At 39.9% G+C, this 27249-nt stretch overlaps 2 protein-coding genes across 3 annotated transcripts; one reads left to right on the top strand and one right to left on the bottom strand.

Moving 5' to 3' along the window:
* Nucleotides 1-1461: 1461 nt before the first annotated feature.
* On the bottom strand, nt 1462-21257 carry LOC122887901 (GDNF family receptor alpha-4-like). 2 transcript variants are annotated; one of them, XM_044221580.1, is made up of 9 exons: nt 20634-21257; nt 12393-12464; nt 10797-11063; nt 10604-10696; nt 10115-10484; nt 8605-8714; nt 7929-8063; nt 6157-6293; nt 1462-4044 (listed from the first exon to the last, which is right to left on the bottom strand). In XM_044221580.1, exons 1-9 carry the CDS (start codon nt 20686-20688, stop codon nt 3838-3840), a joined length of 1446 nt encoding a protein of 481 aa, XP_044077515.1. In that variant the 5' UTR covers nt 20689-21257; the 3' UTR covers nt 1462-3837. The 2 variants fall into 2 exon arrangements, with proteins under 2 accessions (XP_044077515.1, XP_044077516.1); XM_044221581.1 differs by lacking the exon at nt 12393-12464 and having other exon boundaries at nt 20634-21251.
* Nucleotides 21258-23830: 2573 nt separating this feature from the next.
* Nucleotides 23831-26312, top strand: si:dkey-251i10.1 (uncharacterized protein LOC100038774 homolog). Its single transcript, XM_044221579.1, has 4 exons — nt 23831-24089; nt 24956-25442; nt 25546-25686; nt 25879-26312. The coding sequence occupies exons 1-4, from the start codon at nt 23979-23981 to the stop codon at nt 26034-26036; spliced, it is 897 nt and encodes a 298-aa protein (XP_044077514.1). The 5' UTR covers nt 23831-23978; the 3' UTR covers nt 26037-26312.
* Nucleotides 26313-27249: the final 937 nt, after the last annotated feature.

Raw genomic sequence — 27249 nt, 5'->3', positions numbered from 1 at the left:
TGAAACCGCATTAGTTGCCTCATAACAATAATTTAACTTTCACAAAAATCTGCAGTCAGAAATAATGACCGTCACAGCAAGGATGGAAAGATTTGTCACTTTAAACAAACCTCAAAATGCTAAAAGATCTCAAAGACAAAGCAAATCAATACCTTAAGCTAAAGGGTTGCTGTGGTTTAAAACCACTGTCCTAGAGCGACGCTGTTAGCATAAATATCAATTAGCAATCCATAACAGTGACCATCAAGTCAAGCATCAAAAGGACTTTTTCATGAAACATGTCACAGTAATAAAAGCTCAGGTGTAAATAATAATCTTAATGATGGCTGAATTCCATTTAGATTCTTCAGTTTCAGGATCTTGGTAGTGTGCATGCTGGCTCACTGTCACACTGTCATATTAATGTTATTAGTAACACCTGTGTTTTATGTCAAGTCAAAATGTCTGCTGTGAAAAAGGCTTAATTTTGTCAATGTTATATTATCATTGTATGGCAATGTAGTTTAAGTGCAGATCGATTTGAAAAGTCTGCACTGCATTACCTCATAACAATAATGTAACTTCAACAAACATGTGATTGTGACGGACTAAACAGCTACACAGCAGGTTTCAGGAGTTGATTGATTTTCACTCAGAGAACTTAATAGAAGTGACACCTGGACAGCAGCAAAAGCACCACTGTTACTGGCACAAAATGTTAAGCTAGGATTTAAAATATATATGATTTGTAGTAAAAAAAATTCAAAGCACTCAGAACTGGCCTCAGAACTTGAGAGCTTGGTGGCTGCTCACTGCTCCTAAATAGTTAAGATGGTTAAAATGCAGAAGATAATTTTTCCTCACGGGGATTAATAAAACAACTTAACTTTGTAGACGGTTGGCTGAATTTGGACATAAAAAACAAAGACCCAGAGCCCTCATCCTGTACTTTTTATAATTAAAGCACAGGCCGATGCCAGTTTCAGTTATTTTACATTACAGCCTCTCCTTTTTTTATCTGAAATCATTGCACTGTAGCTTGTTCCTGCCACAGTGGTGTCATTTTGGATGTAGAAGCCCCAAGACCCTGTAATCACCTCCGTCAGTAAGAAGTAAAATATAAACACAAGAGTCCTGGCTCAGTTTGTCCAAAAGTGGCTGTGAGCCAGAGAAAACGCAGTGATTTCTCATTTATTTAGAGTTTCTAAACCATTCAGTTTTTAATTAAAGCACATTAAAGTCCAAATAGTATTGAAGCAGTATATTTTAGCATGTATTTCAATTTTAATTCGACCAAGGTGATTAACTCACCAATTTGCTCTGAAATTGACTTGTCAGCAATACTCCCAATCCCATCAGGATGTGTCAGTCTTTTCCTGTGCAATTTGTGAAAAATGTTCAGAAGAAGAAAATGTTAAAATGTTAGGAGTTCAAACAATTGCAGTAATTTCTTGGTCATTCAAAGGCACTTTTGTTCTGTTAGAAATTTCCAATGCGACTTTTATTCTTCTTTTAACAAATCGGCACACTGTTCGGCTATGTCACAAAATTACAGTTATTACACATTACAGTCAGAATTATTTGGCATGTTTGATATGTCTTTAAAATAAGGTTAGCATGTGAAATGAACATAGTCAAGATACAAACTAAAAAAATCTAATTTGGGAAATATTCACATATATTCTTAAAGAACTTATGGATGAAGGATGAAACCCCTTAACTCATCAAAAAATACAAGCCACGTTTAATGTAAATGTTTACTTTACATAGTTTACAAATATAAACAAACTTATTGAAATGCGAAAATACATGTAAACTCACATTCAGTCATTAAGGCCAAAGCACACTGATGCAATTATTGATATTTGGCAATGGATGCTGTTAATTTGATGCTTTATGAATAACTGTAGCTGACAGATTTGAATAAGCAGCATCACTGATACTATGATGGGTAATGTTTCTTTAGCATGTTTATTTATCAACACGTCTCTTCTATGGTCTGGTTCTGCTTCATATATTTGGATAACAGCTGGTTGTCCAGCCAGACTTTTTATTTAAAATATTCTGTCCAAATATGTAATTTTCTTGTACCCACTAAGCTTGCAGTCACACTTCAGAGCTTTGTTAACTGGCCTTTTCCTCACCCACTTCTCAGCTCCAAACTCTCAACAAGAAAGTGGTCAAAAACCTGCATGATGTCATTTTGTCCTGAAGTGGGTAACAGTCACTACAGATCTACTAACCTTACAACATCCATTTAAGTCCTACTTCTAAAAATCTAACCCAAGTTTGAAGTAGTGATGGACCTGCATTTGCAAAAGCATAGCTCATACACTTCTGTGCGTTTCTGCCTTTATACTGTCTGTCCTTATCAAATGTTCAGTCTACATGTCAATGAACCATCATGTAAACAAGTCCAGTAGTGATGGGTGAAAAGTGGTAGGGCCATGCTGCCTCCTCAAGTGATATTCAAACATCTAAGAATGATTTTTTTTTGTGATTAGTCTTTGGAAATTTTCAGTTCTGATCTGTCTGAAGATGGTGAGGTCAGTGGACTGCTGTTTGAAGTCACCCATCATTGTATCACTGCAGTTATACAAAAACTCCCCTTTACTTCTCTTTACCTACATCCCTGCAGCTGCGTAATTTCACAAGAAAATGAGCCATAAGAGAAAAAAATCATTATCATCAGCAAAAGCTATTTTAGGCAGAGAGAATGGCTCAATGTGCTGCTCAATGATTAGAGCAGCCAGAAGGCTTTACAGCCTCCTGTGTCCATCCCTATCTCCGCATCTTGCTCTCACAACATCTAAAGCACATAATGGGGAAGGAGTATTAAAAGCACACCTCCTAAGGATTTTAAAAAAAGTGAGAGGGTATGACAGCAGTAAATTGGCTATTTCCTCCCCTGAGCCTTACTCCAAACTTCCCCTACGTGCTGAGCAATTTGAATTGTGCTGTAATTGCTCATGTTTCTTTTCTCTGCTCATCATTTCTGCAATAGAATTTGATCTCATTACTTTTGGTGGTTGAATTCTCAGCCACTCACCCTGGTAGGAATAATACTAAGTGGCGTGTTAACAAAAGAAGCAGAGCAGATTGAGTGTTGCACTCTGCTTTATGGTGCACAAAGTGAGAGGAAACAAAGGTTGAAAAGACATAAGATTATACATAATGTGACAACACATTGGTTCGTGTCTTATGACTTTTTAAATGAAGCAATTTTAAAAAGTGTTTTTTTTTCCAAAGGTACAAAGCAGTTTAAGTGTGGTGCAGTTTCGTATTAGCTTGTTGTAAAGTGGATTATCTTACTCAACCATAGTATGAAGGAGAGAGAGGAAGAGCCAAAGGGGCAACAGAGAAACGGATGTGACATGAGTCATGAAATAGAAATCAAAAGCCGTGCTCAGGCCTGGTTGCAGTGGAGTAGACCAGTTATGGTTTTTGGGAGTGTGTATAGTGGATGTGGCCTTGGGCGATGTGCTTCTTGTTAAAAGAGGGGATGTACTTTGAGTGTGAAGCAGACTCTAGATAGAGTATTTGCCCAGACAGCATTTCTAAATTCAGCCGTGCACTCATATATCTCCTCATGTTGTTCGCTTCGTTTCTATAGGAGAGGACTCAAGCAAAGACATACTGCAGGACTACTGATATCTTTTGGCTCTTGAGGAGGCAGTGATTGGAGAAACTGAATCATAAAATAAAGTGAGGGTGTTTTAAAAATGAAAAAAAAAAAGAAAGAAAAAGAAATGGAGCATTTCTTCCTCGCAAATGTCCTCCGTGGTTCATTCTGGGTGCTGTGATGGATTTGAAAGTGGTAGTGAGTGTAAAACATGAGCGGAGAATGAGATGGAGGCTTCAGTAGCTCCAACACTCCCAGTCCAGGATGAGTGTAGGCAGCAGTAATAGTAACACGGGTACTGCTCGGCTAGCTGCTCCCCGTTTACTCCCTCTAGCCCCCGATTCAGTGTTAGAGTCCTTCTCAGAATATGGTGGCATGACGTTGAATTCCTCGCTTTCTTCCTCCTCCTCCTCCTCCTGCTCCTCTTCCTCACTGTCCTCCATCTGTAAAAGCAGGGAAAGAGTGATTCTTCCAATTAACAGAAGTGGTGGAGCGTGGAGGGAAGTTTGGGATGTAAACTTCAAGAGAAAGTCCACATCAACACAGAATTTAAAACTACATATTAAAATATCCTAATGCTGCAGCCAAAAGAACCAAGAAGCTAACCTATTATGTTAAGAGTTTGAACAAGTCATGCCATAATAGTTTTACATTTCTTTGGTTACTTTTGAAAGTTTGTTGTGAATCATGTTATTCAGGTGTTGCTTTTATTGAGTCCACCCTCTGTATTTTCTGTGGTGGAAAATAGAGGCATACTATATGTTCATAAGTGATCACTGGGCAACAAGTTCATCTGTGTTGGATTTTATTTAAATTCCTGCATCTGCATACTAATCATGAAGACAACGGTATGTTCTATATTTCCTAGAAGCTATTTTTTAGACCAAACCAGACAAACTAACAGGCCTCCTGGTGCGTGAAACTGTTTATAACAGTGAGAGATATCAGTGCAAGCAAGCATGCAGCAAGATGATACAATACTTACTTTTTTTATGTATTATCATACAGTAAGTCTGATTTGGAGGTATCCATAAAAAAGCTACCACATATCAATGTGGCTAAAAAAACAATAACCAGGTACTGGCAGAAATCCCAGATCAAGATCCACCAAAATCTGTTTAGTTACTTGGCTCAAAACCAAACTGTCTACCAAAATAAGTGCCTGAGGTATATCTGTTGACAGAAATACAAATATAAACACAGTATAAAGACATTTACAGTGTGCATCAAACATTGGCCTTCGCCATCTGATTTGGTCCTTCCACAAAAGCACTTTAAAACAGAGGGCCACTCAGCATGAAGTCAAATTTGCAGCTGTGGAGGGCAAAGCTGTGAGGGGGGGACAACTATATATAAACAGATAAACACACTGACAGCTCGCCACTCCCCGCTGCCCCCACTGTCTACAGCTGTACACAGATTTCACCTTTTTTTGACAAATTGTGATTTGAACAATGCAAAAATGTTCTAATGTAAAAATGATGATCATGAGATACAAACTAAAGACTTGTAGCAAACTAACCTCCCTCCAAAATATGACATCACACCCATTACGAATATGAATGCAAAAATAACTTCCAGTTAATTACATTTTGAAAACTACATTTGAGTGAATAATCAAAATAATATTTTACAGAACTTAAATTTATATTGTGTTTCCTTCTTTTCCTGGTGTTTGCACTTTGATTTAGGTATAGAATCATAATTCAGCAACCTCTCACTGTTGAAGGGTTTTATAGTTCACATATTGTTCCCACTAACTGCTTTTAGAAAGCTCTCATTACAGTGAAGCCTCCATTTGAACACAGACAGAGAGGAGGGTGTACTAGCTGAAAAGAGACTAGAAGAGCCTATATCTCAAATCTTTTCTTGAGTTTTATTTTTTAAAATTTATTCCAAATGTCGTTGACATGTCACTGGCATCAAAACTAGAGCAGATCACTTGTTGTTCCTCCTTTCTACTACTGTTGTAGCATAGTAATCGATTTTTCAGTCTCCATTTAAAAATTTTAATGGGCAATTGAGTTTGAGCTTTTTCTCAAATCAAATTTAAAGCTTAATAATGTCATAGGAAACTGTTTGTTCCTTGAATTAGAATGCATCATCTCAACTTCAATGCTACACAATAATTAGGAAACTCAAATGCATCATCTTTAAATAAACTGTATATATGGATGTCCAGTATGCAGCCCAGCAGTGGCAGGGTTTCGGTGTTGTAAGGGATTGTGGGATGGGGTAGGAGAAAGAGGAAATGTGGAATGGGGAGAATTAAAATGGTGAGAAAATGGGGGATATGGAGCAGATGTGTGTGCATATGAATATTAAGAGTGAAGGTTGAGTCTAATGCTGCAAACACTTACAACTAATCCTCAGCCACAATGAGAGGTAGGAGTAGAGGAGGGAGCTGCTGGGCCCAACTCACTGCTACAGTCCCTGCCGTGATACCTAGGTGTTACCACCTGATATACAGTCAACCTCCTCAGTTCATCAGTTCAGCTTCTTAAGTGTCCAACACTAGCATATGGTGAGACAGTGAAGAAGTAGAAAAAGCTTACACTGTTGAATTCAGGGAGAGTGTTAACGCTGACGTGGACCCTCTCCTGGTAGATGCGCGGGGGGGGCTGAGAAGCTGGCACAGGAGTGTTTTCCACAGGAGTAGGTGCGGAGATTCCCATGGAGCTGATGGCATTGCCTGAAACAGAACCAGCAGGGGCCATCTTCATTAGGTTCACGTTGTTATTCATCCTTGAAGCATCACCAAAATATTATCAGTGACTTTTAAAAGCATAGTTACTGCTACCAACTCTGTAAATACTGTGCATGATTGGGCAAAATACATTTGAATATGTTGGTTAGAAAATGATTTGTACTTTTAAGCCACGTTAGTTGCATGGCTCTAGGGATGGCTATGGACCGGTCCGTCCACCACTTTGGTCCAGACTGATTTATCTCCACAACTACTGGATGGATTGCCATTAAATTTAGTTCATACATCACACATTTTGACTAAATACCTTCAAAACTAATGACATTCCCATCAGCCTTAGTAGTACTTTTTGTTTAGTGCTAATTAGCAAATGTTAGTATGCTAATATTCAAAACTAAGATTGTAACCATGGTAAACATTATAAATATGCTAAACATTAGCATGTTAGCATTGTCATTATGAGCCATGGATGTATACAACTGATAACGAGTTCAAAAATGGCACCCCATTCATTCCCAGTGGTGGAACATAACTAAAAGTACATTACTCAAGTATTGTACTAAGTACAATTTTGATGTACTTGTCCTTTACTTGAGTATTTCCATTTTATGCTACTTTATACTTATATATTTTGATGCTAATACTTTTGTACTTTTACTTAAGTAAGATTTTGAATGCAGGACTTTTACTTGTAACAGATTATTTCTACACTATGGTACTGCTACTTTTACTTAAGTAAAAGATCGGGGTACTTCTTCCACCACTGTTCATTCCTGTGAAACTTGCTCACTGGGCACATACGCCAAAAAATACTTTGCGTGTTGCGTGGGCCTGTGCACTATAGTCCTTCTTCAGACGAGGTGGCTGACTTCCTGTTGGCTCCCCGCATACATGAATGGTATAAAATAATTTAATCATACGGCTTTTCTAGACTTTGTTGTTATTCTGATAATAAATGAGCCATTTTGGTTTGTTTGTGACACTCAGATAAATTCACCATTTTACAGCCGTTACTTTTCCAATGATTGTGTGTGGGGGAAAATGCTTTTTGGGCCAGTGTGCATCCCGGAAGTTGCAATACCCCGTGCAGCCACTACACCAAGATCGCTTCACAGCCCAGCACCGTTCCTGGGGTTGTTATGAGCATGTTAACATGCTGACGTTAGCATTTAGCTCAAAGCACTGCTACAGCCTCACAAGGGTTGGCTGTACAGTAGAATGGCTGTAGACATTCTTCATAAGCAATTATCCAATTATCTACTGAGAAATGTTGATCAGGTTTGTCAGGTAACACCTGTTGGTTGACAACGCCAGTATCTAACTTCATCACTTAATCCAATGGTATATTTGGGGTAATTTCACTGCAGACCAAAAAGGGCAAGAAGAAAAACTTCACAAGCACGACATTAAATGCACCATCATCTTTGCAGTAGTTTACACATCCAGAAAGTTAAGACTTTTAGCTTAAAAAAACAATGTGTGTCTACATGGTCATATATCCTGGAAGCGGCACATATTTCATGCAGGAAACTCCCAAACTGTTTTATTACTGTTTTATTATTGTGTTATTACTGAAGGTATATTGTATCGCATGCCGTAAGCTCACAACATTTTACTCACGCAGACATATGTTGTTGCTGAACAAATGCAGGATGCGCTGACAGCCCTGCCATTCGTTCCCACTGCCGTCACATGTGCACCACTGGGACACTTCTGTGCTGCTGTTGCTCACATAGTTGGGAGTCATGATGGTGCCTGGTTATAGAAAGAAGACAAAAGTCATATTAGAGGTGCAACTACAAACTTTTAAAGTAATATTTCCCTTAGGCAGAAGATTTCATTTTCAGCACACACCTCTATGGAAGGTAAGCCGCAGTCTACCAACAATATTAGTGGCCTGGGGATCAAGTGTCACCAGTTTTCCACCTCTCGATATTGATAATTGCAGGTTCACAAAATTGCTTTTTGAAAAATACAGTGTGGGAAACATAAGGAAATAATATTACCTGGATAATTTTGTAGAGCTACTGGAAATGTAATTTTTAAATCAAGTTTTTTAAAATGATGCTGACTGGATCCTCAGAGCAGTAGTTTTTGGCAGGTGACCATTTATGAACCCCTGTAGAGTTATTTTGTGCAAGAAAATGGAAATTACATAAGCCAAATATCACTGTTAGACACCAACTCATAATTTCCAATAATGAGCCCTTTGAGCAGCGCTCTGTCTGTTTTTTTGTCTGAACTACTTCCTCTTTCAGTCTCTTCTACCTCTTTAATTTCTTTTCCTCCATCTCACCTATGAGTCCAGCGTAAGCCTTCAGGCACATGGCTCTGCTCTCTCGCATACAGCCAGAGGCAGACAGAGGGGAGGGCTGGCAGTTGTGTTGGAAATCAGCAAACCGGGATCTGAAATGCACACACACACACACACACACACACACAGAAACACAGAATAGAAAACAGTTTTTCATGTGTCAGCACAGAGAAACAGTGCATTTTAAATTGTTTTTAGGATTTCATTTTGGGACTTGGGGTCGAGCTAAAACAAAGCAACAAAAACAACAAAAAAACACAAGATAGTGTAAGAGCGCAAAACACGAAACAGAGAAATGGATAGCTGTGCACTCGCATTAAAACCATGTGTTTTTGTAGTAAAACTCAAGGACATTTCAGTAGCCCACCAACACCACCCACCTCTCTCTGGAAACCTAATCAAAAAACTTTCTTCTAAACACTGAAAAGTAAATCTAATAATTTTATTGCACTGTACACCTACAGTAGTTTTGTCAAAGCAGTTTTACTTGTTTACAGTTATTGGTATTATCGATATCCTCAGTGCTGACAGTGACAGCTAATCTCAGAGGTTTACAAGATATAGATTCAGCAAGTAGACGCCTGATGTTCACAATTATTCTTTTAAACATGCACGCACAGTCTAAAAAATCTTGCCATTTGTAGCTGAATCACTCAGGCATTTCATCAATGATCTAAAGCTCCAGCTCTATAATACTGTATATCTTAAGCTAAAACTGAAGACACTATATGAATGTGATGAGTGTTTCTGTGCTTTTCCCACGCCTTTCAGAAGAAACACATGGTAGCCATGCATGTGGAACAGAAGAACCTCATGTCGCCAATAGTTAATGCTCCTCTCTTTTCTTGTTTTAAATCTGTAATACTAATACTACAGGGGGGGGATTTCGCATGACCTTCTCAGTTTCAAATAACTCTTTAATAACGTCTGTAACATTTGCACACAGACTAGAGTGTAATTAATGTAAGCAAGTCCTCTACATTTATGAACAATATTCAGAGAGGGTACAGACTAAAATTAGCCTCACAAAAGCTGTTATAATCATACTGATGAGCAGGGGCGTAGCCAGAATTCATGGCCACTAAAAGTAAACTGCTCTGCTCTGATGTGTATAGACTAAGCGATTAATCGAGAAAATAATCAGCAGGTTAATTGATAATGAATATAATCATTAGTTGCAGCCCTACATGAGATACAAACCAAGCAAGGACCCACTAATCAAAACACTGCTTAATAGTGCAACTAGTGGTCAAAAACTCAGCATTGTGCCTTTAATGTTGCCATTTTTGTAGACTGCGTTGAATAGACGTACTAGCCGAGTCGAGTCTTTGTGGTTAACTTTGTAGTATTTGTGGCACATTTTGTGATACTTTATACCTTGGTGCTTTGTAGTACACATTGTGAAACATTCCTTCTGATAGTCTTCTTCTATGCTGAAACCCTTATTAAGGGCACTTAACAAACTGTATCATTACTCAAACAGCCGTCTTACCTACACAGCTCGTCTCTGGAGCAGTAGTTCTGCAGGCTGAGGCAGTTGGGCTTGCCCAGTCTTTCCTCCCCTCTCCCATTCTCCTCATAGGAACATGATGGGACGATGGTTTTCCTCCGGCGCTCCCCACACAGAGTGTCAGAGCAGGGACAGAAGAGCAGAGCGAAGCTGTACTCCTCTGGCACGCGCTCCAGGAAGCGCCGCAGGGCTTTGTGGCATTTCTGGCGGTTACAGCTGTTGTCAGAGACTGTTGCTCGCTTGGTGCAGGCCACAACATATTCTGAGCGCAGGGAGCCACATTTCTCATACAGGCCACAGTCCTGGGCTGCCTTCAGACACTGGTTTTGGCCATCCACAGAAAGAGAGGAAGCTGGACGTCGTCAGGAAGAAAACAGTGTAATGTATATCAGGAAATAAAAATCAGTGTATAAAAATCACATACAGTGATTTGGGTGCCAAACTTTGAAATATTTGTGATAAGAGCAGTACCTGCCATGATGGAGGCCATACGTGACATCTCAATGTTTCTCACCAGATTTAACTGCAGTTCTTCATATGGAGACACTTCATACTCATCATATGCTAAAACAACAGTGAAGAGTATTGTCACATGGATTATGCAGCTGAGAATTCAAAAAGCCCCCTCACACACACAGATGCTTAAGCCAATGCTTAAACCCACCTGCAAATCTCACAGTCCAGTAGACCCTGAGGCAGTGTTCCTCCCTGCGAGAGCCACGCTGACACTTGCAAACTTGAAGGGGGCGGTAATGCTGCAAGGAGTTCTGGGCCTCCAGGCACTCCATGCGGGCGTCTGGGCCGAGAGGCGACACGGCCTCCTCAGCTGCACAGTACTCCAGCAGTCGATAGAGCATCATGCAGGACTGCTCCTGGATGCAGCCCTGCTCCGCCACCAGACAGTCTAAGGATGCAGATACTGGCGCACTACCTGGAGGAGAGGTTGATATTGTCAGTGGACAAAGCTCCTGGTTGCCAACATTACCACCAATATGTGCATTTCTGTATTCTGCAAAACAGCTGTGTTAATGGTCCCAAAACAGGTGTGGTGAGTGCACTCCATAGACCCTCCACTGCTCTACAGGTTACTATAATATCCAGCAAGGCAGATTAAATTGAAAGCACACAACTGTAATAGAGCAGCAACGTGGTCAAAACCTCAAGAAACCTCACAGAAACACAGGAGTCCATTGGATAACTTAACAACACTATAGGCTTATGTTATAGTTATGATTATTTCATAGTTATTTTTTCATCTTCTCGTTGGGACTCCTAGCAGACTTTTCTCCTAATGTTTTTATGTACACAGTCTTACCTTTTTATTAATGCACCATCTTTTTCAGCACAGTGTCTCAATGTTTGTACCGATGAGAGTTACATGTCCATTCAAGCTTTTGGAAACGCTCGAGCTGCCAATCACCTCACATTGTGGTACTGCGAGTTAGCCTCATCTTTCTTATCACACGCCTCAATGCCCCTGGATCAGTGAGCTCAACACATTAGTGAAATTTTCTGAATACATGATGCCTTTCTGTCATGTTTCAAGTTTCTTTCTTTTTGCATTCTGTTGTATAATCTGTTAAATTATTGTTGCCTTTGGTAGAACAAATAAGCTAAGATGAGGAATTTGGCAATATTTTGTTTGTTTCTGTTCAAGGGCTTCTTAGAAACGTGGGCATCCAAGATTTGAGGGTCAGCTGCCGAACAGCATTGCATTCTAAAGCTAATCAGAAAATAAAACCTATAAGACGACCAAACAGGGATGTTGTGAAGAGAGAATTTGTTAGTTTCCTGCATCAAAAAGGATGCTGTTCAGCAGCCTTTTGGATCTTCCTGCAAGTACTTAAACCACTAACAAGGGAGCATTTCCAAAATAGTCCCGTCCCATGTGACAATAATAACATTTTGACTAAAAAAGTAAAGGCTACATAATGTTCACTGTGAGGGATTACCTTCCTCAAGCAAGTGTGGAGTTATCTTACTTTTGCCACACTGGTATAAATACAAACTTATAGCTATCTGGAAAGTAGTAAACGTGCATTCTTCAATCTAAAAACATGTGACATGCTATTGAAAATCATTGGTAGTAATGTAAAATATACAGGATAAAATGGGCTGAACGATGTAAAAACACTGGTGTGGTGGTTGAACCTTTTACATGTGACATATTTAGCATCTTCAGAGACATGTACTCATGGACATCTTGTACAAAAGCACTGGTGTTATTGTAAAAGGACACATGAACAGCTGGGGGCCAAACCTTTTGCAGCAGGGTCCCTTCCACTTGGAACAGGCTCTTCACCAATGTCAGACACTGTCTCCACATGTAACGCTACAGACAAAACCAATTCATTCAGCACAGTTAATCTTTTTTCCCACCAAACCAATATACTTTTGCTTCCAATTTTGCTTTCAGACAGTGACTCATATCAAATGTCTTGTATGAGGATGTTTTCCCCCCTGAAGTTCCCTCAGACAAACAGTCTGAGGCAAACACTTTTCATCTGACAGACGCATCAGCACGTGTTGCACCTACAAAATATGCTGCTTGAAGATATTATAGAATTACATCAGCTGTATATGTATTTAAAAGGATTCATCCCATTAAGTTATATGAGGGCCGTTGAGTACAAATGTGTTGCATATCACCAGCCACATTTCCTCTAAAACGAATACATTACTAGTAGAAAAACAGTCATGTTGGTCCCCAGTCATTAAGCATTAAGAGTGTTTTGATTGGCAGTGTTCTGTATAGAATGAAAAACTACAAATCATTTCATGATAATGTTATTGTTGCTCCATGAAAAACACAATGCAAGAAGGCCGGAGGCAGCCTGAGGGAGATGAGAGAAAAAAAGAAAGGTCTCTTCATAAAAATGCATTCTGATGGAGCATTTCAGGAAATTAATTTTCTCAAATGTGACACATAATTGTCCCCACAAATTACATTTTATACCCAGTGATTCCAAGGAAAGAAAATAGCTTGGGTAGGCAATAGGCACACACTTTTTCTGCTTTATCTCTTTAATTTGCTCTATCCTGTCACTTTTTAACTGCACAAAGGGAATAGACTGGCAGACATTTAAAATATGTTGTGCAACTAGAAATGAATGCAGTAAATGTTCATGTTTGAACTTAATGCCTGTTAACAAATATCAATACTTATTTTATCCTCACATGCTTCAGTACATTAACATATACAGCCCACAAGCTCATATACAAACACACACACAGCACTGTGTTAGATCGGTCACACACTTCGATTAAGCTCCTGCTGACTGGCGCCACAAAGCACGGCTGCAATCCAATTCTGCTGCTGCATGTTTTGCAATCTCAGGCGCCACATGAGGTCCACGTCTCACTTTGGCATGAGACATATCATAAACAGAGGCTCCGCTTCATGGTCGCTGCAGGAAACCTGCCAAGGCTACTGCAGTGACTTTACCGGGAGAGGTGGGGAAAAAAACACTAGTAACACACAGCTCCCCAAGGTATGCAAAGGTGATGATTACCTGTCTGCCTATCTATATATCATGATACACTGATAATTATACTAAAGTATTAAATTCCGCCATGTTTAGCTGCAATTTAAACAGGCTTCATGTAATCTCCTGTTTGGCCAGTGAACAGCTTATTCATTATTCCTTCTCAGTGCTTGCTCCCCCAGGCTTACTATTGATAAAGAGAGACTATCAGCAACTTCAGTTTCAGAGACTCTTTCTTTGTGCACACAAACACACACACACACACACACACACACACACACACACACACACACACACAGAGAGAGAGAGAGAGAGAGAGGGAGAGAGCGAGAGAGAGACAACAAAAACCTATATAAAGTACAAAGCAGCTCTGTTAAATCTTGTTCAGTAGACAGGTCATCATTATTTTAATAACTTGAACATTATTTAATGTCATGATAATAAAGAAGCGCTCACATTATGCTGTTTTAGATGCAACAAATTGCTAAAGTAAAAGTCTGCGTTAAGGGAATTGTTGGTCTGCGCACGGAGTGTGTGTTTAAAGAAAAAAGAAAAGGGAGAGAAAAGCGAATGGGAGATGAATTACTGTGATATGTGAGCCATAATACACCCTATTGATTTCTCACTGAGGTGATTAATAGAATTTGTGAGGCAAAGCTGATGAAGGTTGACGCCATAAATGACAAACCACACAAACCGACATTCACAGGGAGTGGACTGGTTTGGCGAATTTCTCTTCCGTCCTTTCAAACGCGTGGGATGGGTGGCAGAGCATCCAGATTGTTGGGCAGTAATTTGACTTGAGAGGAGACCGTGGCGGGAGAGTGCGACTCTGATGTGAAATGTGTTCAGGGATCGTGACAGAAGGGACTTCTTGGAAGGAAGTCACAGGCTCAAGGAGGAAATGGCAGCAAGGCGACAAAATGGAGCAAAAGTGAGACTGGAGAAACGTGCCCATGACTGCCACTATTTGTTACTACTTGCACTCATTCACCTCACCTGCCGACAAACCGATGGGATTTCCAGAGTGAACTGTACATAAATCAGTGTGTTTACATGCACATCAATGTTCCACATAAAGGCCTGCTATGGTCTGAATTGAAATATGGTGACTATAGTTTTGTACCTGTGATTTTTTTTCATTTCAACTACAGCTGAAGCGATTAGTCAAGAAATCGATTAGACTTTTTTGATAATTGGTTAATCATTTAAGTCATTTTTAAGCAAAATTCACTTGTTCCAGCCTCTCAAATGTGAATATTGTCGATATATATAATGCTGATTTTCTTAATCTTCTAATTAGCTAATTGAATATTTTTGGATTCATGTCAGACTTTAGTCAAACAATACAAGCAGTTTGAAGATGTCAGCTTGGTTTTGGGAAATTGTGATTGGCATTTTATTTTCTGACATTTTATAGACACAACAATGCTTAATCAAGAAAATAATACGCAAATTAATTGATGATTAAAATAAGTTAGTTAGTTGCACCCCTATCCTGTATTTTTATAGCTTTTTGAACTTTGACGTGTCTAATGTTCTACAGCTGCCCTATTGAGTTCATTAGTGGCAGATTATTTTGATGCTGTGACTCCATGAATAAGAAATATGTGTTTGCAGAACTGACATAAAACCAGCATATTTGAGCTAATTGGGATATAATCTAATCCTGATCGGTGTAAATGCAACATAGTATTTATATGTGCTTACTCATGAACTAAATATGTGAATATCCTCAATATGCAGTGCAGTTAATGGAATGTTAATGTGCAAGTAAACACACTAATTGACCTTAAGAGACCATCCTGGAAAACATGGGTCTAATAAATGGCAGCAAGTAAGCTGCAGGACAGTAGAGCACATGTTTGTATGTCTAAATAATGATTTTCCTGCCAAAATGGCTATTTTAATTTTGGTTTAAGCTACTACATTTAATATATATATTTATTAAAAATTGGCTAGAGCAGATGGCAAATGAAAGGGGGGTCTTTGTAAATATTAGCGACAGCAACTAGTAGATTAGTCCCAAGCTTAAAAATAAACAAAACAAAAAACTCTGAATGACCCCATCTCATTCCAGAAATTAAAATGCCTTTATTCCACCCACTAAAGTTTGATTAAAAACATCTTGTGCCATTAGGGTTTATCAAGTATCTCTGCACTGATTCAGTGTATGCAAAGACATTTCAGTTTCTGACTTTTTGCTGAACACTGCTGGTTTTGATTGAACCATAACAACCAAACAAACTTCCTATTTGTTGGCCTTACCTGTATTTGTGTACAAGAGGTGTTTCCTCATGAAGGGCACAGCTGGTTAATCAGTGCTGATTAAAGCCCGTGTTGGCCCTTATTGACACAATCATTTCTGCTGAGCTCTAAATTCTGCACTTTCTACCAATCAGGTCATTGTCTTCAAACATTAAACTTTCTATTAATATTAAACACGTGCTTAAAAGTTTGCAAATATTCTCTTTTTTATGAGGAAAAGGCATTGCCCTGGGCAACCTCAGTCGAGAAAGAAACAGAATAAGTTCTGTTTTATTTATAAAAATGTACTTTTACTTGAACTACCAGTGAGTTACCTCATCTTTACATGCTATTTCAAGGCAGATGACATTTTCTTCAGATGTGTTAGGCATTATGGATTTCCAATTGCCCAGAGTAAATCTTCACATGAACAGAAAACCAAATACCTCAGCTGTCAAACAATATATTGATCATTATTATTAAACAAAGGAATTCGCCATTCCTTGTCATAAACACTTGCATTTCACTTAAATGTTTCCCCATTTTTCAGCGTGTTATGATCCCAGAACCCATCTTTTTCTTTCAGATATTTTTAGTGAACCCTCCATTTTCTTCCCTACTTCAGCATACCCCTGTTACTCTCATCTTTGCAGTTCCTTCCTCCTCAATCCCTCCATGATGCCGCACCTGATTTCATTATTCTCTTCAAACTCTCTGCCTCCAGTTACAAAATCTCTCCACACTGCATGTGTCCATTCCACATCTTTCCACTAGTGGCTCCCGCGGCTTTCTTCATGCAGTCGCATCAGGACCACGCTGATGGCCGCAATACCATGCCACGTCTAAATGAGGAACACACATACTGTACAGTCTCACTCAATAACCAGCACAATAAAAATGCATTTTCTGTAGAAAGTCCACTTCAAAGAACAGCTTGATTTCTTCTCCCCTTAACAATACCCTGTCTTCACAAAAAGCTGCAGTTTAATTTAATCATACAACACCAGCTGAGACAGTTGCCTTGCTAGCTTCTTTCCAAAAAGTTGTAGCTGTAACACACAAGTTTCACACTCCTTGATCCCAAAATTGCCCAAAACTTGCTTTGCCTGCATGGGCAATTACACCTTTGTTTGCTCCTCAATTTGTGTAAGCTAACAAGACTGACTCTCTGTGTGACTGAGACTTTGAAGAGTGCAGCACAGTTGCACTTGCTTTAATCAGTTTTAATGCGCGCATCCCACTGTGACGACTCCAGAGCTGGAGTTATGTGCAGTGCTCTGCAGCCTTCTACAAGATGCACACATGCAGTGAGGAATAAGTGACTCAAAGTGTGACCATTCTCATTATTATGGCATACAGTAGAGATAGGAACAGTTCAACCAAAAGGGAATAATATGTAACATAACACACAGGTTGTTAGTAATGAGAGCTGGTTCCAAAAACTGCAACAACAAATACAGAAAGATGATAAAATCACTTGATTTTGCCTGTTCACCATAATCTAGTTGTTCTGACAGCATGTGATGAGGGGCCAAGCTTCCGAAGGTTACAACTCTACAAATGAGCTGTGCTGCTGGATTGCACAGGCAAAATCCTCCTCTGTACTTCAGGTAAAATACATACTTGCATTAGGTGCTGCATCAGCCAGTCAAGATGTGTGGAGCTGTGTGAATATTTCAGGCTTCTGCCTTCTGTGCCTGGTGCAGTCCTAAATTATGATGTGCCAAATAAGTTCTTGGTCAGACAGCGACACACAGATCGACAGTTTCCATAGGGCAGTGGGTTTTTGTTTGTGCCATCAAGTGTGTGCACACAGGCAATGACACATAAATGATACAAATTAACTATTTTTATGCATTGAGCTTGACAGTGAGTTGAGTAGAAATCAGGTGTCATTCAGAAACCCACATTTTGATGTTAAAGTTACCCTTGATGTGAGCACTTTAATTAAAATGATTTCTTTAAAGTAAAACTTCAAATATGGGAAATAATTGCATATTCAGGAAGGGGATTTTATGTTTTTATCTAAGTAATGTCCCATGGGCAGGTTGCCAATTTAATCTTTGTGTGCTGTCGTCCTAAACGAAACTGAATTACAGGCACAGAGTAAAGACAATGCCTCAGCAGAAAGAGAGAGAGAGAAAAAAGAAGAGTGTATGGCACTGTGGGAAAGATAAAGAAGCCAAGGATTGGATGAACCTGTGTGCACGAGGTGAGGGCACTCAAACCCCTCCACAGTGTGCATATCAAATAGTCAAACCCTGAATAGAAACAGTTTGAGCATGTGGATATCAGTCCACCTAAGACCTGTGATACTTTACACAGCCTGAAAATGAGCTCTAATAATTTTATGACAACCGTGTTATGGCTCAATTATGTCCTCTAAATGAAGTACCAAAATAGCACCACTCAATCACCAGTTGCAATCTGTACTGGGACTTTAGCAATAATCCACAAAGGCCTCGCAACAAAGGGTCAAAGTCGGGTTTAATGACATTCAACATTAGCCAGCTTTCCATTGATTTATCTGGCAAAGGTATTGTATGGCCACATTCAAAGTGATCTCATGCATTATTTGTGAGATGTTTTTTTTTTCCATTCCACTGTTATTAATTTGGAAAAAGAAACAGATGAATGCAACCACACATGAAAACAATAAACATAACGGACACAGGATCCGTCTTGTGTTTTCTTATGTAGTTTTTTTTTGTGACGTATGAAGTCATGAAGCAGATGTGGGACTCTGCTTTTGTTCACAGGGAAGTTAGAACATCTGTGATCTACAGAGGCAGGTGTTATTCTCCTCTTTCATTTTGGATGTTTCAGTCTTTTGAAGACACATTAATGATAGCATTGGTTAGCCCTGAGCTCTGTGGAGCGTCAGTGGTGACAGACATTTTGGGAAGGCTGTTGTCTACTTCCGAAGTTCCCACTGCCATTGTTTGGGTCACAGAGTTGTACAGGGCCAGATATATTACAAGGTAAAAATAACATTGTATGAAATGGAATACAGTTCAGAGGGGCTATTTATACAATACCTTTGGTCCTACACAGGCAATGTTCATTAGACTGACACTTAACAGTCTATGATTAGGCTGGAAAACTGCAGCTCTACAACAGATTTGTCCAAACCCACCTTAAAGTCTAGGGAGTTCTGCACAGATTTCACTTTTCTTTAATGATGTCAATTAACAAAATTTAAATCCCAATAATTTATTTTGCAATTAGGTATAATGGTAGAATACAACATCATGACAGTCTGTCTAATTTGCATCTGCAATGATTCAGATCTCTATTAAATAGCGCTTGGAAATAACTGCTTTTCTTGGTGTGATGCCACCTAAGTGTCTGGCAGGTAGGTTTGACACACCGGATGATATATTGGGTGCCTGAAAGGTTTGACATTCACAAGAAAGCATTCATCATTTTATGATACTAATCTCTAATGGGCAGCCTCACCTAACACTTTTTCCTGGATGCAGTGAAGCCCGCACGTTCTGTACTGCTGAAATAATCTGACCAATTACAGTATGTGCACGTATTTCTGCAATGAAGAGCACAGGGGAGGAGCTGTGTTTCATATGAAGACTATATCATATTATGATCCAAAATAACAGAATTCCATATCAATAACTACAAATCAAGCTTTATGAGATTTCTTATCCAGCCACAGTCACATTATTGACTTTAATGACTATAACTAATTTGCAGGAGCTTGTGTGTGTGTGTGTGTGTGGTAGCACAGGAATCCAAATTCATCTACTGTTATGTCAAATATCACAACCAGGTCTTTCACCATCTTTTGCCCATTTGATCATCAGCAAAGACAAAGACTTATAAAGCAGTGACACTACAAACTGGTCAGTTATGTTCCTGCCATGAAGAAATTAATTTCATATTTAATCCTTTATCCCGTCAACTTCTAGTGCAAAACTTGTGTAAAATGTCAATGATTTACATGATGTGGTAGCCAAAACGCTTTCATGTAAAGGAGAACATCATTTAGTTTAATAATTCATGTGTGATGTTTCCATAATCTGGGACAGTCCAATCAATATTTGGGAGATGAACAGCTCTTTTTGGATCGAGTCCAAGGCAGAAATAACAGACCTGAACCCATGATGTCATCGAGATGTAAAATCTAAGGCTGCTGCTATAATGAATGGGAAACTGGTTTTATGGACCTCTTTAATGTTATTTGGAGGGTCATCGCAAAAGTTTCACTCAAACCTGGAATAGTGTTATCATCTGTGAAACTGAGAATATCCCTAAGTGTTAAGTAAATCTCTGTTTTCTGCTCTCAGTCTTTCCAACTTTATCAGTCTTTCTTAATAAATAAAGAGCCTACTGTCCTCTGTCAGGTTACATACATGAGCTAAACTATCTGCATATGATCATTTAGAAAAAGTTACCACTTTCTGATTAAGTTATTATAGGGATCTAAATAACACTATTATTAACATTAACATTATCATCAGCAATATTAACTGAAATCCAGTGTGCGCCTGGGCTGGGATATAATTGTTTCTATTCACCAGACATTTGCATGAAAAAAAATGGAATACATGCACATATTCTTGTTCAAGTTCTGGGTACTGGAAGACAAAATATCTTCCAAAAGGCAATACATACTCTGAGCCCCACACCAGATTTAATGTAATCAATGTAATTTAATCAGACTAAATGAATGATACAGTCTCAGCGGTAGATAATATATCCTGCATCTAAATAAAATACAAGCTGCTAGGAAAGAGAAATGCACTGCTTACCATGAAAGAAGACATTGAGCAGAAGTCCAATGATCATCATCCTGTCCGGTGACATTGGAGAGTTGGGGACTGGGAAACTCGCACCCGGCTCGCTGCAGCTCAGTGACCCGTCTCCTGCCACATCCAGCCTCCTCCTCTGCTGCTGCTGCGCCCGAACGGACTGAGGCAGATCGGATGGTGCTAGTACACAAAGTTGGCAAAACTGAACCGTGCACACAAGTGGAGCGATTCAACTTCTCGCGATTTTTGTTGTCCCATTTATTTTTCGAATCCCAGTTATATCAAAAACGTGTATCCAAAAAGTTTCTCTGCAGCTGATCAGTCAGTCAGACTACGGTCTCCCAAGTGCGAGTTGTGTCGCATTTGGACTTGCGCGTGGTTGCGTCGCAGCTCCACAGTTGTCCAGCCAGAGTTGAGAGCAGAGCGCATCTCTGTTACAGGCGCGACGTGATTGGCTCCTCATGAGATGTTGAAATGTTTCCTGTGGGAGAACAGCTGGGCTGTAGCAGCCAAGTTCAGGCATCAACATGATGGACAACACAAGGTGTAAACTATAGACTTCATTAAAAAGTAATTTAGTTTATTGGTTACATATTTGTAGCATATCAACAAAAGTATCACTCACTAATCCACTTAATGAACCGAATTGGTTTTGTTATTTTTATTGTGTTTTAATGATTTTAGCAAATCTCCACTGAAACAACATTAATGGCTTTGACCTTGACACTGAACTTGTAATATGGCTTTTCTACCCATACCCATAAGAAGCAGAGCAAGACTGTCTTCTGTTTCCAGTTGGACCTGTTTGATTGGACCACGTTTCTGGTTATAAATATTGGTTTGTTTGTTTTTCCCACAGGTGCCTTTATGTGTCTGCTGAGGTGAGCTTAATGTTAAAATGAATATGTTCCCTCCTCTTCCTTGAGACCAGTCTGCAGCCCCACTTTTCCATTCATATCAGCTTATGGCAGGACATTGACTGTGAAATCTTTACAGCAGCAGACCTGTGGGTGGAAAGGGCTGGTCGAGAGAGGATGACATGAGAAGACGTGAGAAATACTAAAAGCTGTGGTACCTGTAACACCGAGGTATCCTTTTTTTCTGTTGTTTACCCAAACAAATAGTTTCATTGTGCAGTTGGTGTCTGTGCATGTACAGATAGGCCTACAAAGGCTTCCATTCTCCATATTATTTCCTCCTGGGATATAAACACAAAACTAAATTTGTGAGTTTGATCACACAGCCACTGCAGGAAACAAGAAGTCACAAAGCCTCCTTGAAGGTTTTGGTTAAAAAACAAATTGATTGCAGATGGGATCTGCTTTTTTTTAAAGTCACTCAACACTGATTTTTTTCACTTCAAGGGAATTTACAGAGGTTTGTTTGAAACATTTCCCTGAAGTTCATGAAATTAGCCAATTTACAATAAAAATATGGCACTAAAATATGATTAAATAAACCCACCACTGCCTCTCACTAAAAGAGAACAAAAGCAATTTAAAATTGCAAAGTGCATGCCATTGACCTGTTGTCCTCACTGTAATTAAAAGACAGCAGAGGGATTAGTGGATTAATTTACACATCCTGTTCAACTGAATGCTCGAGTGGCAGTAAGAAATACAAGTGGACAATGACTGTCATTAAAATGCACATCCAACCAAACAAGAACAACAAAGCAATGCGTGTAAAACACATTGTTATCAACAGTAACCATGGCAGCACAATGAGACCTTGCACCGCACTCAGACTAAACAATCTGCTCTTGCTAAAGTTGCTTCTAATATCAAACAAAATATTGCAGAATGAGTGAGTTAAATATATTTTACAGCTTGTTTCCCAGCTAAGTCAGGTTTTATTCATTGTTATCTTAGTCTTCTTCTACTCCAGCTTCAGACGTTGGTGTATGGCAGGATTCCTCAGAGGAGGTTTGGCACTGACTGCAAGACATCACAGCAGCTCCTCCCTTTGGTCAACCCTATGCATTACATAACACATGCAGATCCAAATACTCCAATAATGTCAGCATTGGCTTATTACTTTGAGATAAAGGTGTTCACTGTACAGCCAGTGTTTTAATCAGATCAGCCTTATCTGAGTTTTGTGTGGCCGCACATTAAACGTGGTTTGGTATAATAAGCTATCAACAAGGCCCTGGAGACAACTATACTCAACAGCTGGCATCATCTTAATGAGAAACATATTTTACTTCCAGTTCTGTTGCTCGATGAGGCTTGAAACACTAGTAGTTTCATAAACTTTCACAGGAACATCTGATTAAAGAGTTTCCCCTCGGGGATCAATAAAGTATTTCTGATTCTGATTCTTTAAAAGACATTAAGTCTCTTGCCGCACTCTAGTGGACAACTTCTATCAAGTCAGGACTGGATGAATGAAACTTTTATTTTGGAATTTCAGCAGTCATGCAGCACTTGTCGCTATTCAAGATACGCAGTAACTCAATTTAGCTCTCGCCCAAAGCCCCAAGATCTAGCACAAGTGAGCTCACTAACTTGTGGTGTGCCGGCGGAGCAGTTCGTGGACACGTGACAGCATGTTGCTTAAGAACATTTCTGAAGACGAAATCAAATAGCTGACATTCAATAACATTCAGGTTTTGCAAACAGCACGTGCGTACATACGCTCAATTGTCTCTTGAAAAATGTCCACAAGCGTGGAACGACAGTTCGCCGGTTAATATTTAATAAATTAGCTTATAGGCTAGGTTATATAAAACATGTTAATTCAGAGGAATGCACCAAACTGAAAAGCAATCATACAGTATTATTTTATTTTTCTAACGGCCGTCACATTCACTGAGCGTTGTTTAACATTAGTTAATATGTAATATGGTGTTTATGCCCCTCTGAAGTCCTTGAGAGACTGAGGTCTATACAACGACCCTGTGACTTTCGTCCAGTATTATTTAGAGCACAAATCTGTATCGACCAAGCCGCTGTCTTCACTGGTGTATGGGCGTGACTCTGAGCAGGAAACCAAATAAGAACAAGTCCACGCAGTAACATTTGGTTTTCTGTCTAAATTTGGTTGCTTCACGTGTACTTTGTAATACCAGGATTTACTCGCCTAGAGCATAGAAAATTACGCAGGGTGATGACATCATTATCTAGACGGTTTAATTGGTGGAGAACCGCGTGACGTTGACGTTTGAGGCCACACCCTCAAATGCTAGTTCCCGTTTTGTATCGCGATCCATTGTGTTATATAAATCCCCAACGCGGCTTCACTATCGGCCATTTCGTCTGCGCAAGGCCGTCGGTTGTAGAGGGCAGTGGGGGTATATCGTGTGTACTGTTTAACTGAAAGGCATTTCAAGAACATCGCACCATGAATGAGACAGCTATTTCATTCGCCAAGGATTTCTTGGCCGGTGGCATCTCCGCTGCCATCTCCAAAACAGCTGTCGCCCCAATCGAGAGAGTGAAGCTTCTCCTTCAGGTAAAACTCCGCCTTCCGGAAGGCTCGCCACGTTAGCCGGCTAGCTTGTGTGATCTTGCTAGCTTCCATTGGACAAAGTTAAACACTTATCTTTGCCGGTTGCCATCACGTATCCGCAGGCTCAGAGTTTTACATAAGCTCAGTAGCAGTTATTAATATAGAATTAATGAAAGTCTTAAGAGTGGGGAGTTCAAGGATTTAAGGTCATCACGGGATGGGAAATGACCTACACGAGCCTGGCTGCTAACGTTAGCTTCACACGTTAACCTTAGCCGGCGTAGCTAACAAAGGACAAACGCTTGTAGTGATATTGGGACATTGTGTACAAATAAACGGAAACACATCTGATTTTATTTACAACTCTACAATTTCATATGCAGTTAACGAGACAAAATTTCGGTAAACTGTGGCTTTAATTGACAGTGAAATATTGACGGTGCTAATGTACCACTTGACGTTAGCTATGTTAAGTGAGATGGTTGTGCTAAGGCCCGGCGACAGTCATTCACAGCCGGGTGAACATGTTTTACAACCTCTTCTGTGAAACCTGCAGTACGACATTATTTCTAAGTCTCCCTATACTGACACCTTACTTTATTATGTTAATGTTGGTGGATGATTTCTCTCCCAAATTAACGGATGTTCAGTAAATCAGGACTCATCAAACAAGCCATTATCTTTTGATTGTTAGTCAACACTGTTGGCTCTGTTTAAATTGCACTTGCATTGAAACTTTGCAGCCACTTTCAGAGGTTTTTTATATGCACCAAGGTCACAACAAGGAGACCTTGTGATTGACACATGCTCAACTGTTATTGGCTTCCTTATTTTAAACCAAACTGTTCTTTCTGTCTTCATTATTCTAGGTCCAGCATGCCAGCAAGCAGATCACCGTAGATAAGCAGTACAAGGGTATCATGGACTGTGTTGTCCGTATCCCCAAGGAGCAGGGATTCCTTTCCTTCTGGAGAGGTAACCTTGCCAATGTCATCAGATATTTCCCCACCCAGGCCCTCAACTTCGCCTTCAAAGACAAGTACAAGAAGATCTTCCTTGATGGCGTCGACAAGCGCACCCAGTTCTGGCGGTACTTCGCCGGTAACCTGGCCTCTGGTGGCGCTGCCGGAGCCACCTCTCTCTGTTTCGTGTACCCCCTCGACTTCGCCCGTACCCGTCTGGCCGCTGATGTGGGAAAGGCTGGAGCCGGAAGAGAGTTCAGTGGTCTGGGAGACTGCCTGGTTAAGATCTTCAAGTCTGATGGCCTGAAAGGCTTGTACCAGGGCTTCAATGTGTCTGTGCAGGGCATCATCATCTACAGGGCTGCATACTTTGGCATCTATGACACGGCTAAGGGTATGTTGATTTTTACATTGATCTACACTCCAACCTCTGAAGAGGCTAGTCTGCATCTTGAACATCTGTAAAAAAAAAAAAAAATTCCCTTCTGTGTTTACAGGTATGCTTCCAGACCCCAAGAACACTCACATATTGGTGAGCTGGATGATTGCGCAGAGCGTGACAGCTGTTGCTGGCCTGACATCATACCCCTTCGACACTGTCCGTAGACGCATGATGATGCAGTCTGGACGCAAAGGAGGTGCGTTGATTTGTATTAATGAAAGCTTTTGCGGTCCGACTGACACACGGTTGAAACGTGTGTGTGTGTGTGGTCACTTGATGGGCAACACACATAGAACTGAAAGTAATTTTTGTTACTTAACAGTAACTTTTCTGTTAAGTTATTTCTACCTGCATTATCTAATTTTTGCTCTTTTCTTACCGTCATCAGCTGACATCATGTACAGCGGCACCATCGACTGCTGGCGTAAGATCGCACGCGACGAGGGTGGCAAGGCTTTCTTCAAAGGAGCATGGTCCAATGTGCTCAGAGGCATGGGCGGCGCCTTTGTGCTGGTGTTGTACGATGAGCTGAAGAAAGTCATGTAATTCATCATGTTGTCACATCACTGTCCAATTTGGCTAAATGTAATAACTTTCCATTTCTATGGACTCTGCATTCTGCCTTATTTATGGGAACAAACTATAGTGTCTCACCACTAGCTGTGGGCGATGGCTGTAAGTTGTGCATCTTTATGATTTTAAACGTTCCACATCCTCCTTACCAATGTCATTCCTGTTAAAGAAATCTGATACCTCCTCCTGTCATTCACTAGGTTTGTATGGTCCCAACTTGAATAAATTTATTCTGGGGAACAAACTAAACCCTTGATGTCAACTGTCTCCTCCACTGTTGCTGCATGAGATGAGTACTCACTGGATAATGAAATGCACCAAGTGGATTACTCCCAACTGCTATATTTACTCATGATTATCTCTTCCTGAGCCTTCCTGTCTGACCGTGGTCACTACTAGGACTGTAGCGTAGAACACCTGAGTGTTTAACTCTTTTAAAATGGCCTGACAGGCTACTGATGACATCAACAGCACACATTGAATTTTATGCTTGTTACTTTTGTGGTAAGTTACTAACTCAACTGAGGTTTTGGTTGTTTCTAGGATTCCTTTCACAGCAAATCTAAATGATTTTCAGGAGTGTAGTTTCAGTTAGCCTTTCACAAACAGCAGGGAAATGCAGACTAGCTCTAGGGAGAGAGTCCTAAGATGTTTGTATATTTTGACGTAAGAACATAATATATTTGAATCATGTTGCTCATGTACCAGAATATGTAAACTAATTTTTCCCTAAAAAGTTCATTTCTTAATGGGGGGTGTCTAGAGAGGAATTTTTGATTGACATGTACCAAACCCTGCAATACAGGGTTTATTTATTTTTTGGACAGTCACTATTAGATATTAAATGCAGTATAACATTTTCTGCCATAGTGCATGAATGAACTGAGTTGTGTGTCCTTGGTTGACTTCAAACATGTAGGAACAAATATGATTTAAAAGGTGTGACGTGAAGGTTTGGCTAGTAAAATACTTCCTTCATTAGTCATACCTACAGTCAGTAATCTTTCAACCAAGATTTGTACTAGAGTAGCTCTGATGCCGGATGATCTAAACACCAAGGCGCCTGTAAGTAGACATTATGTGATGTAATGTAGATAAATAGGTCCTGCGTCACAGGAGATCTCCGTTCACATCTAGTCAAACGCAGCAGGTGCATTTTTCCCTACAGGCTTTATACGCCTGTGGG

This window comes from Siniperca chuatsi, linkage group LG14, assembly GCF_020085105.1.
Source record: "Siniperca chuatsi isolate FFG_IHB_CAS linkage group LG14, ASM2008510v1, whole genome shotgun sequence".
Classification (NCBI taxonomy): domain Eukaryota; kingdom Metazoa; phylum Chordata; class Actinopteri; order Centrarchiformes; family Sinipercidae; genus Siniperca; species Siniperca chuatsi.
The sequence above is the reverse complement of the archived record's forward strand: the minus strand, read 5'-3'. Positions and strand labels throughout refer to the sequence as shown.

Coding starts and splice junctions, on each gene's coding strand:
- si:dkey-251i10.1 (XM_044221579.1), top strand. CDS start 23,979: ATGAATGAGACAGCTATTTCATTCGCCAAGGATTTCTTGGCCGGTGGC. Junction 25,443..25,545: donor CATCTATGACACGGCTAAGG/GTATGTTGATTT, acceptor CTGTGTTTACAG/GTATGCTTCCAGACCCCAAG. Junction 25,687..25,878: donor GCAGTCTGGACGCAAAGGAG/GTGCGTTGATTT, acceptor TACCGTCATCAG/CTGACATCATGTACAGCGGC.
- LOC122887901 (XM_044221580.1), bottom strand. CDS start 20,688: ATGTCACCGGACAGGATGATGATCATTGGACTTCTGCTCAATGTCTTC. Junction 11,064..12,392: donor AAGGGACCCTGCTGCAAAAG/GTTTGGCCCCCA, acceptor CCTCTCCTCCAG/GTAGTGCGCCAGTATCTGCA. Junction 10,485..10,603: donor TATGGCCTCCATCATGGCAG/GTACTGCTCTTA, acceptor GACGACGTCCAG/CTTCCTCTCTTTCTGTGGAT.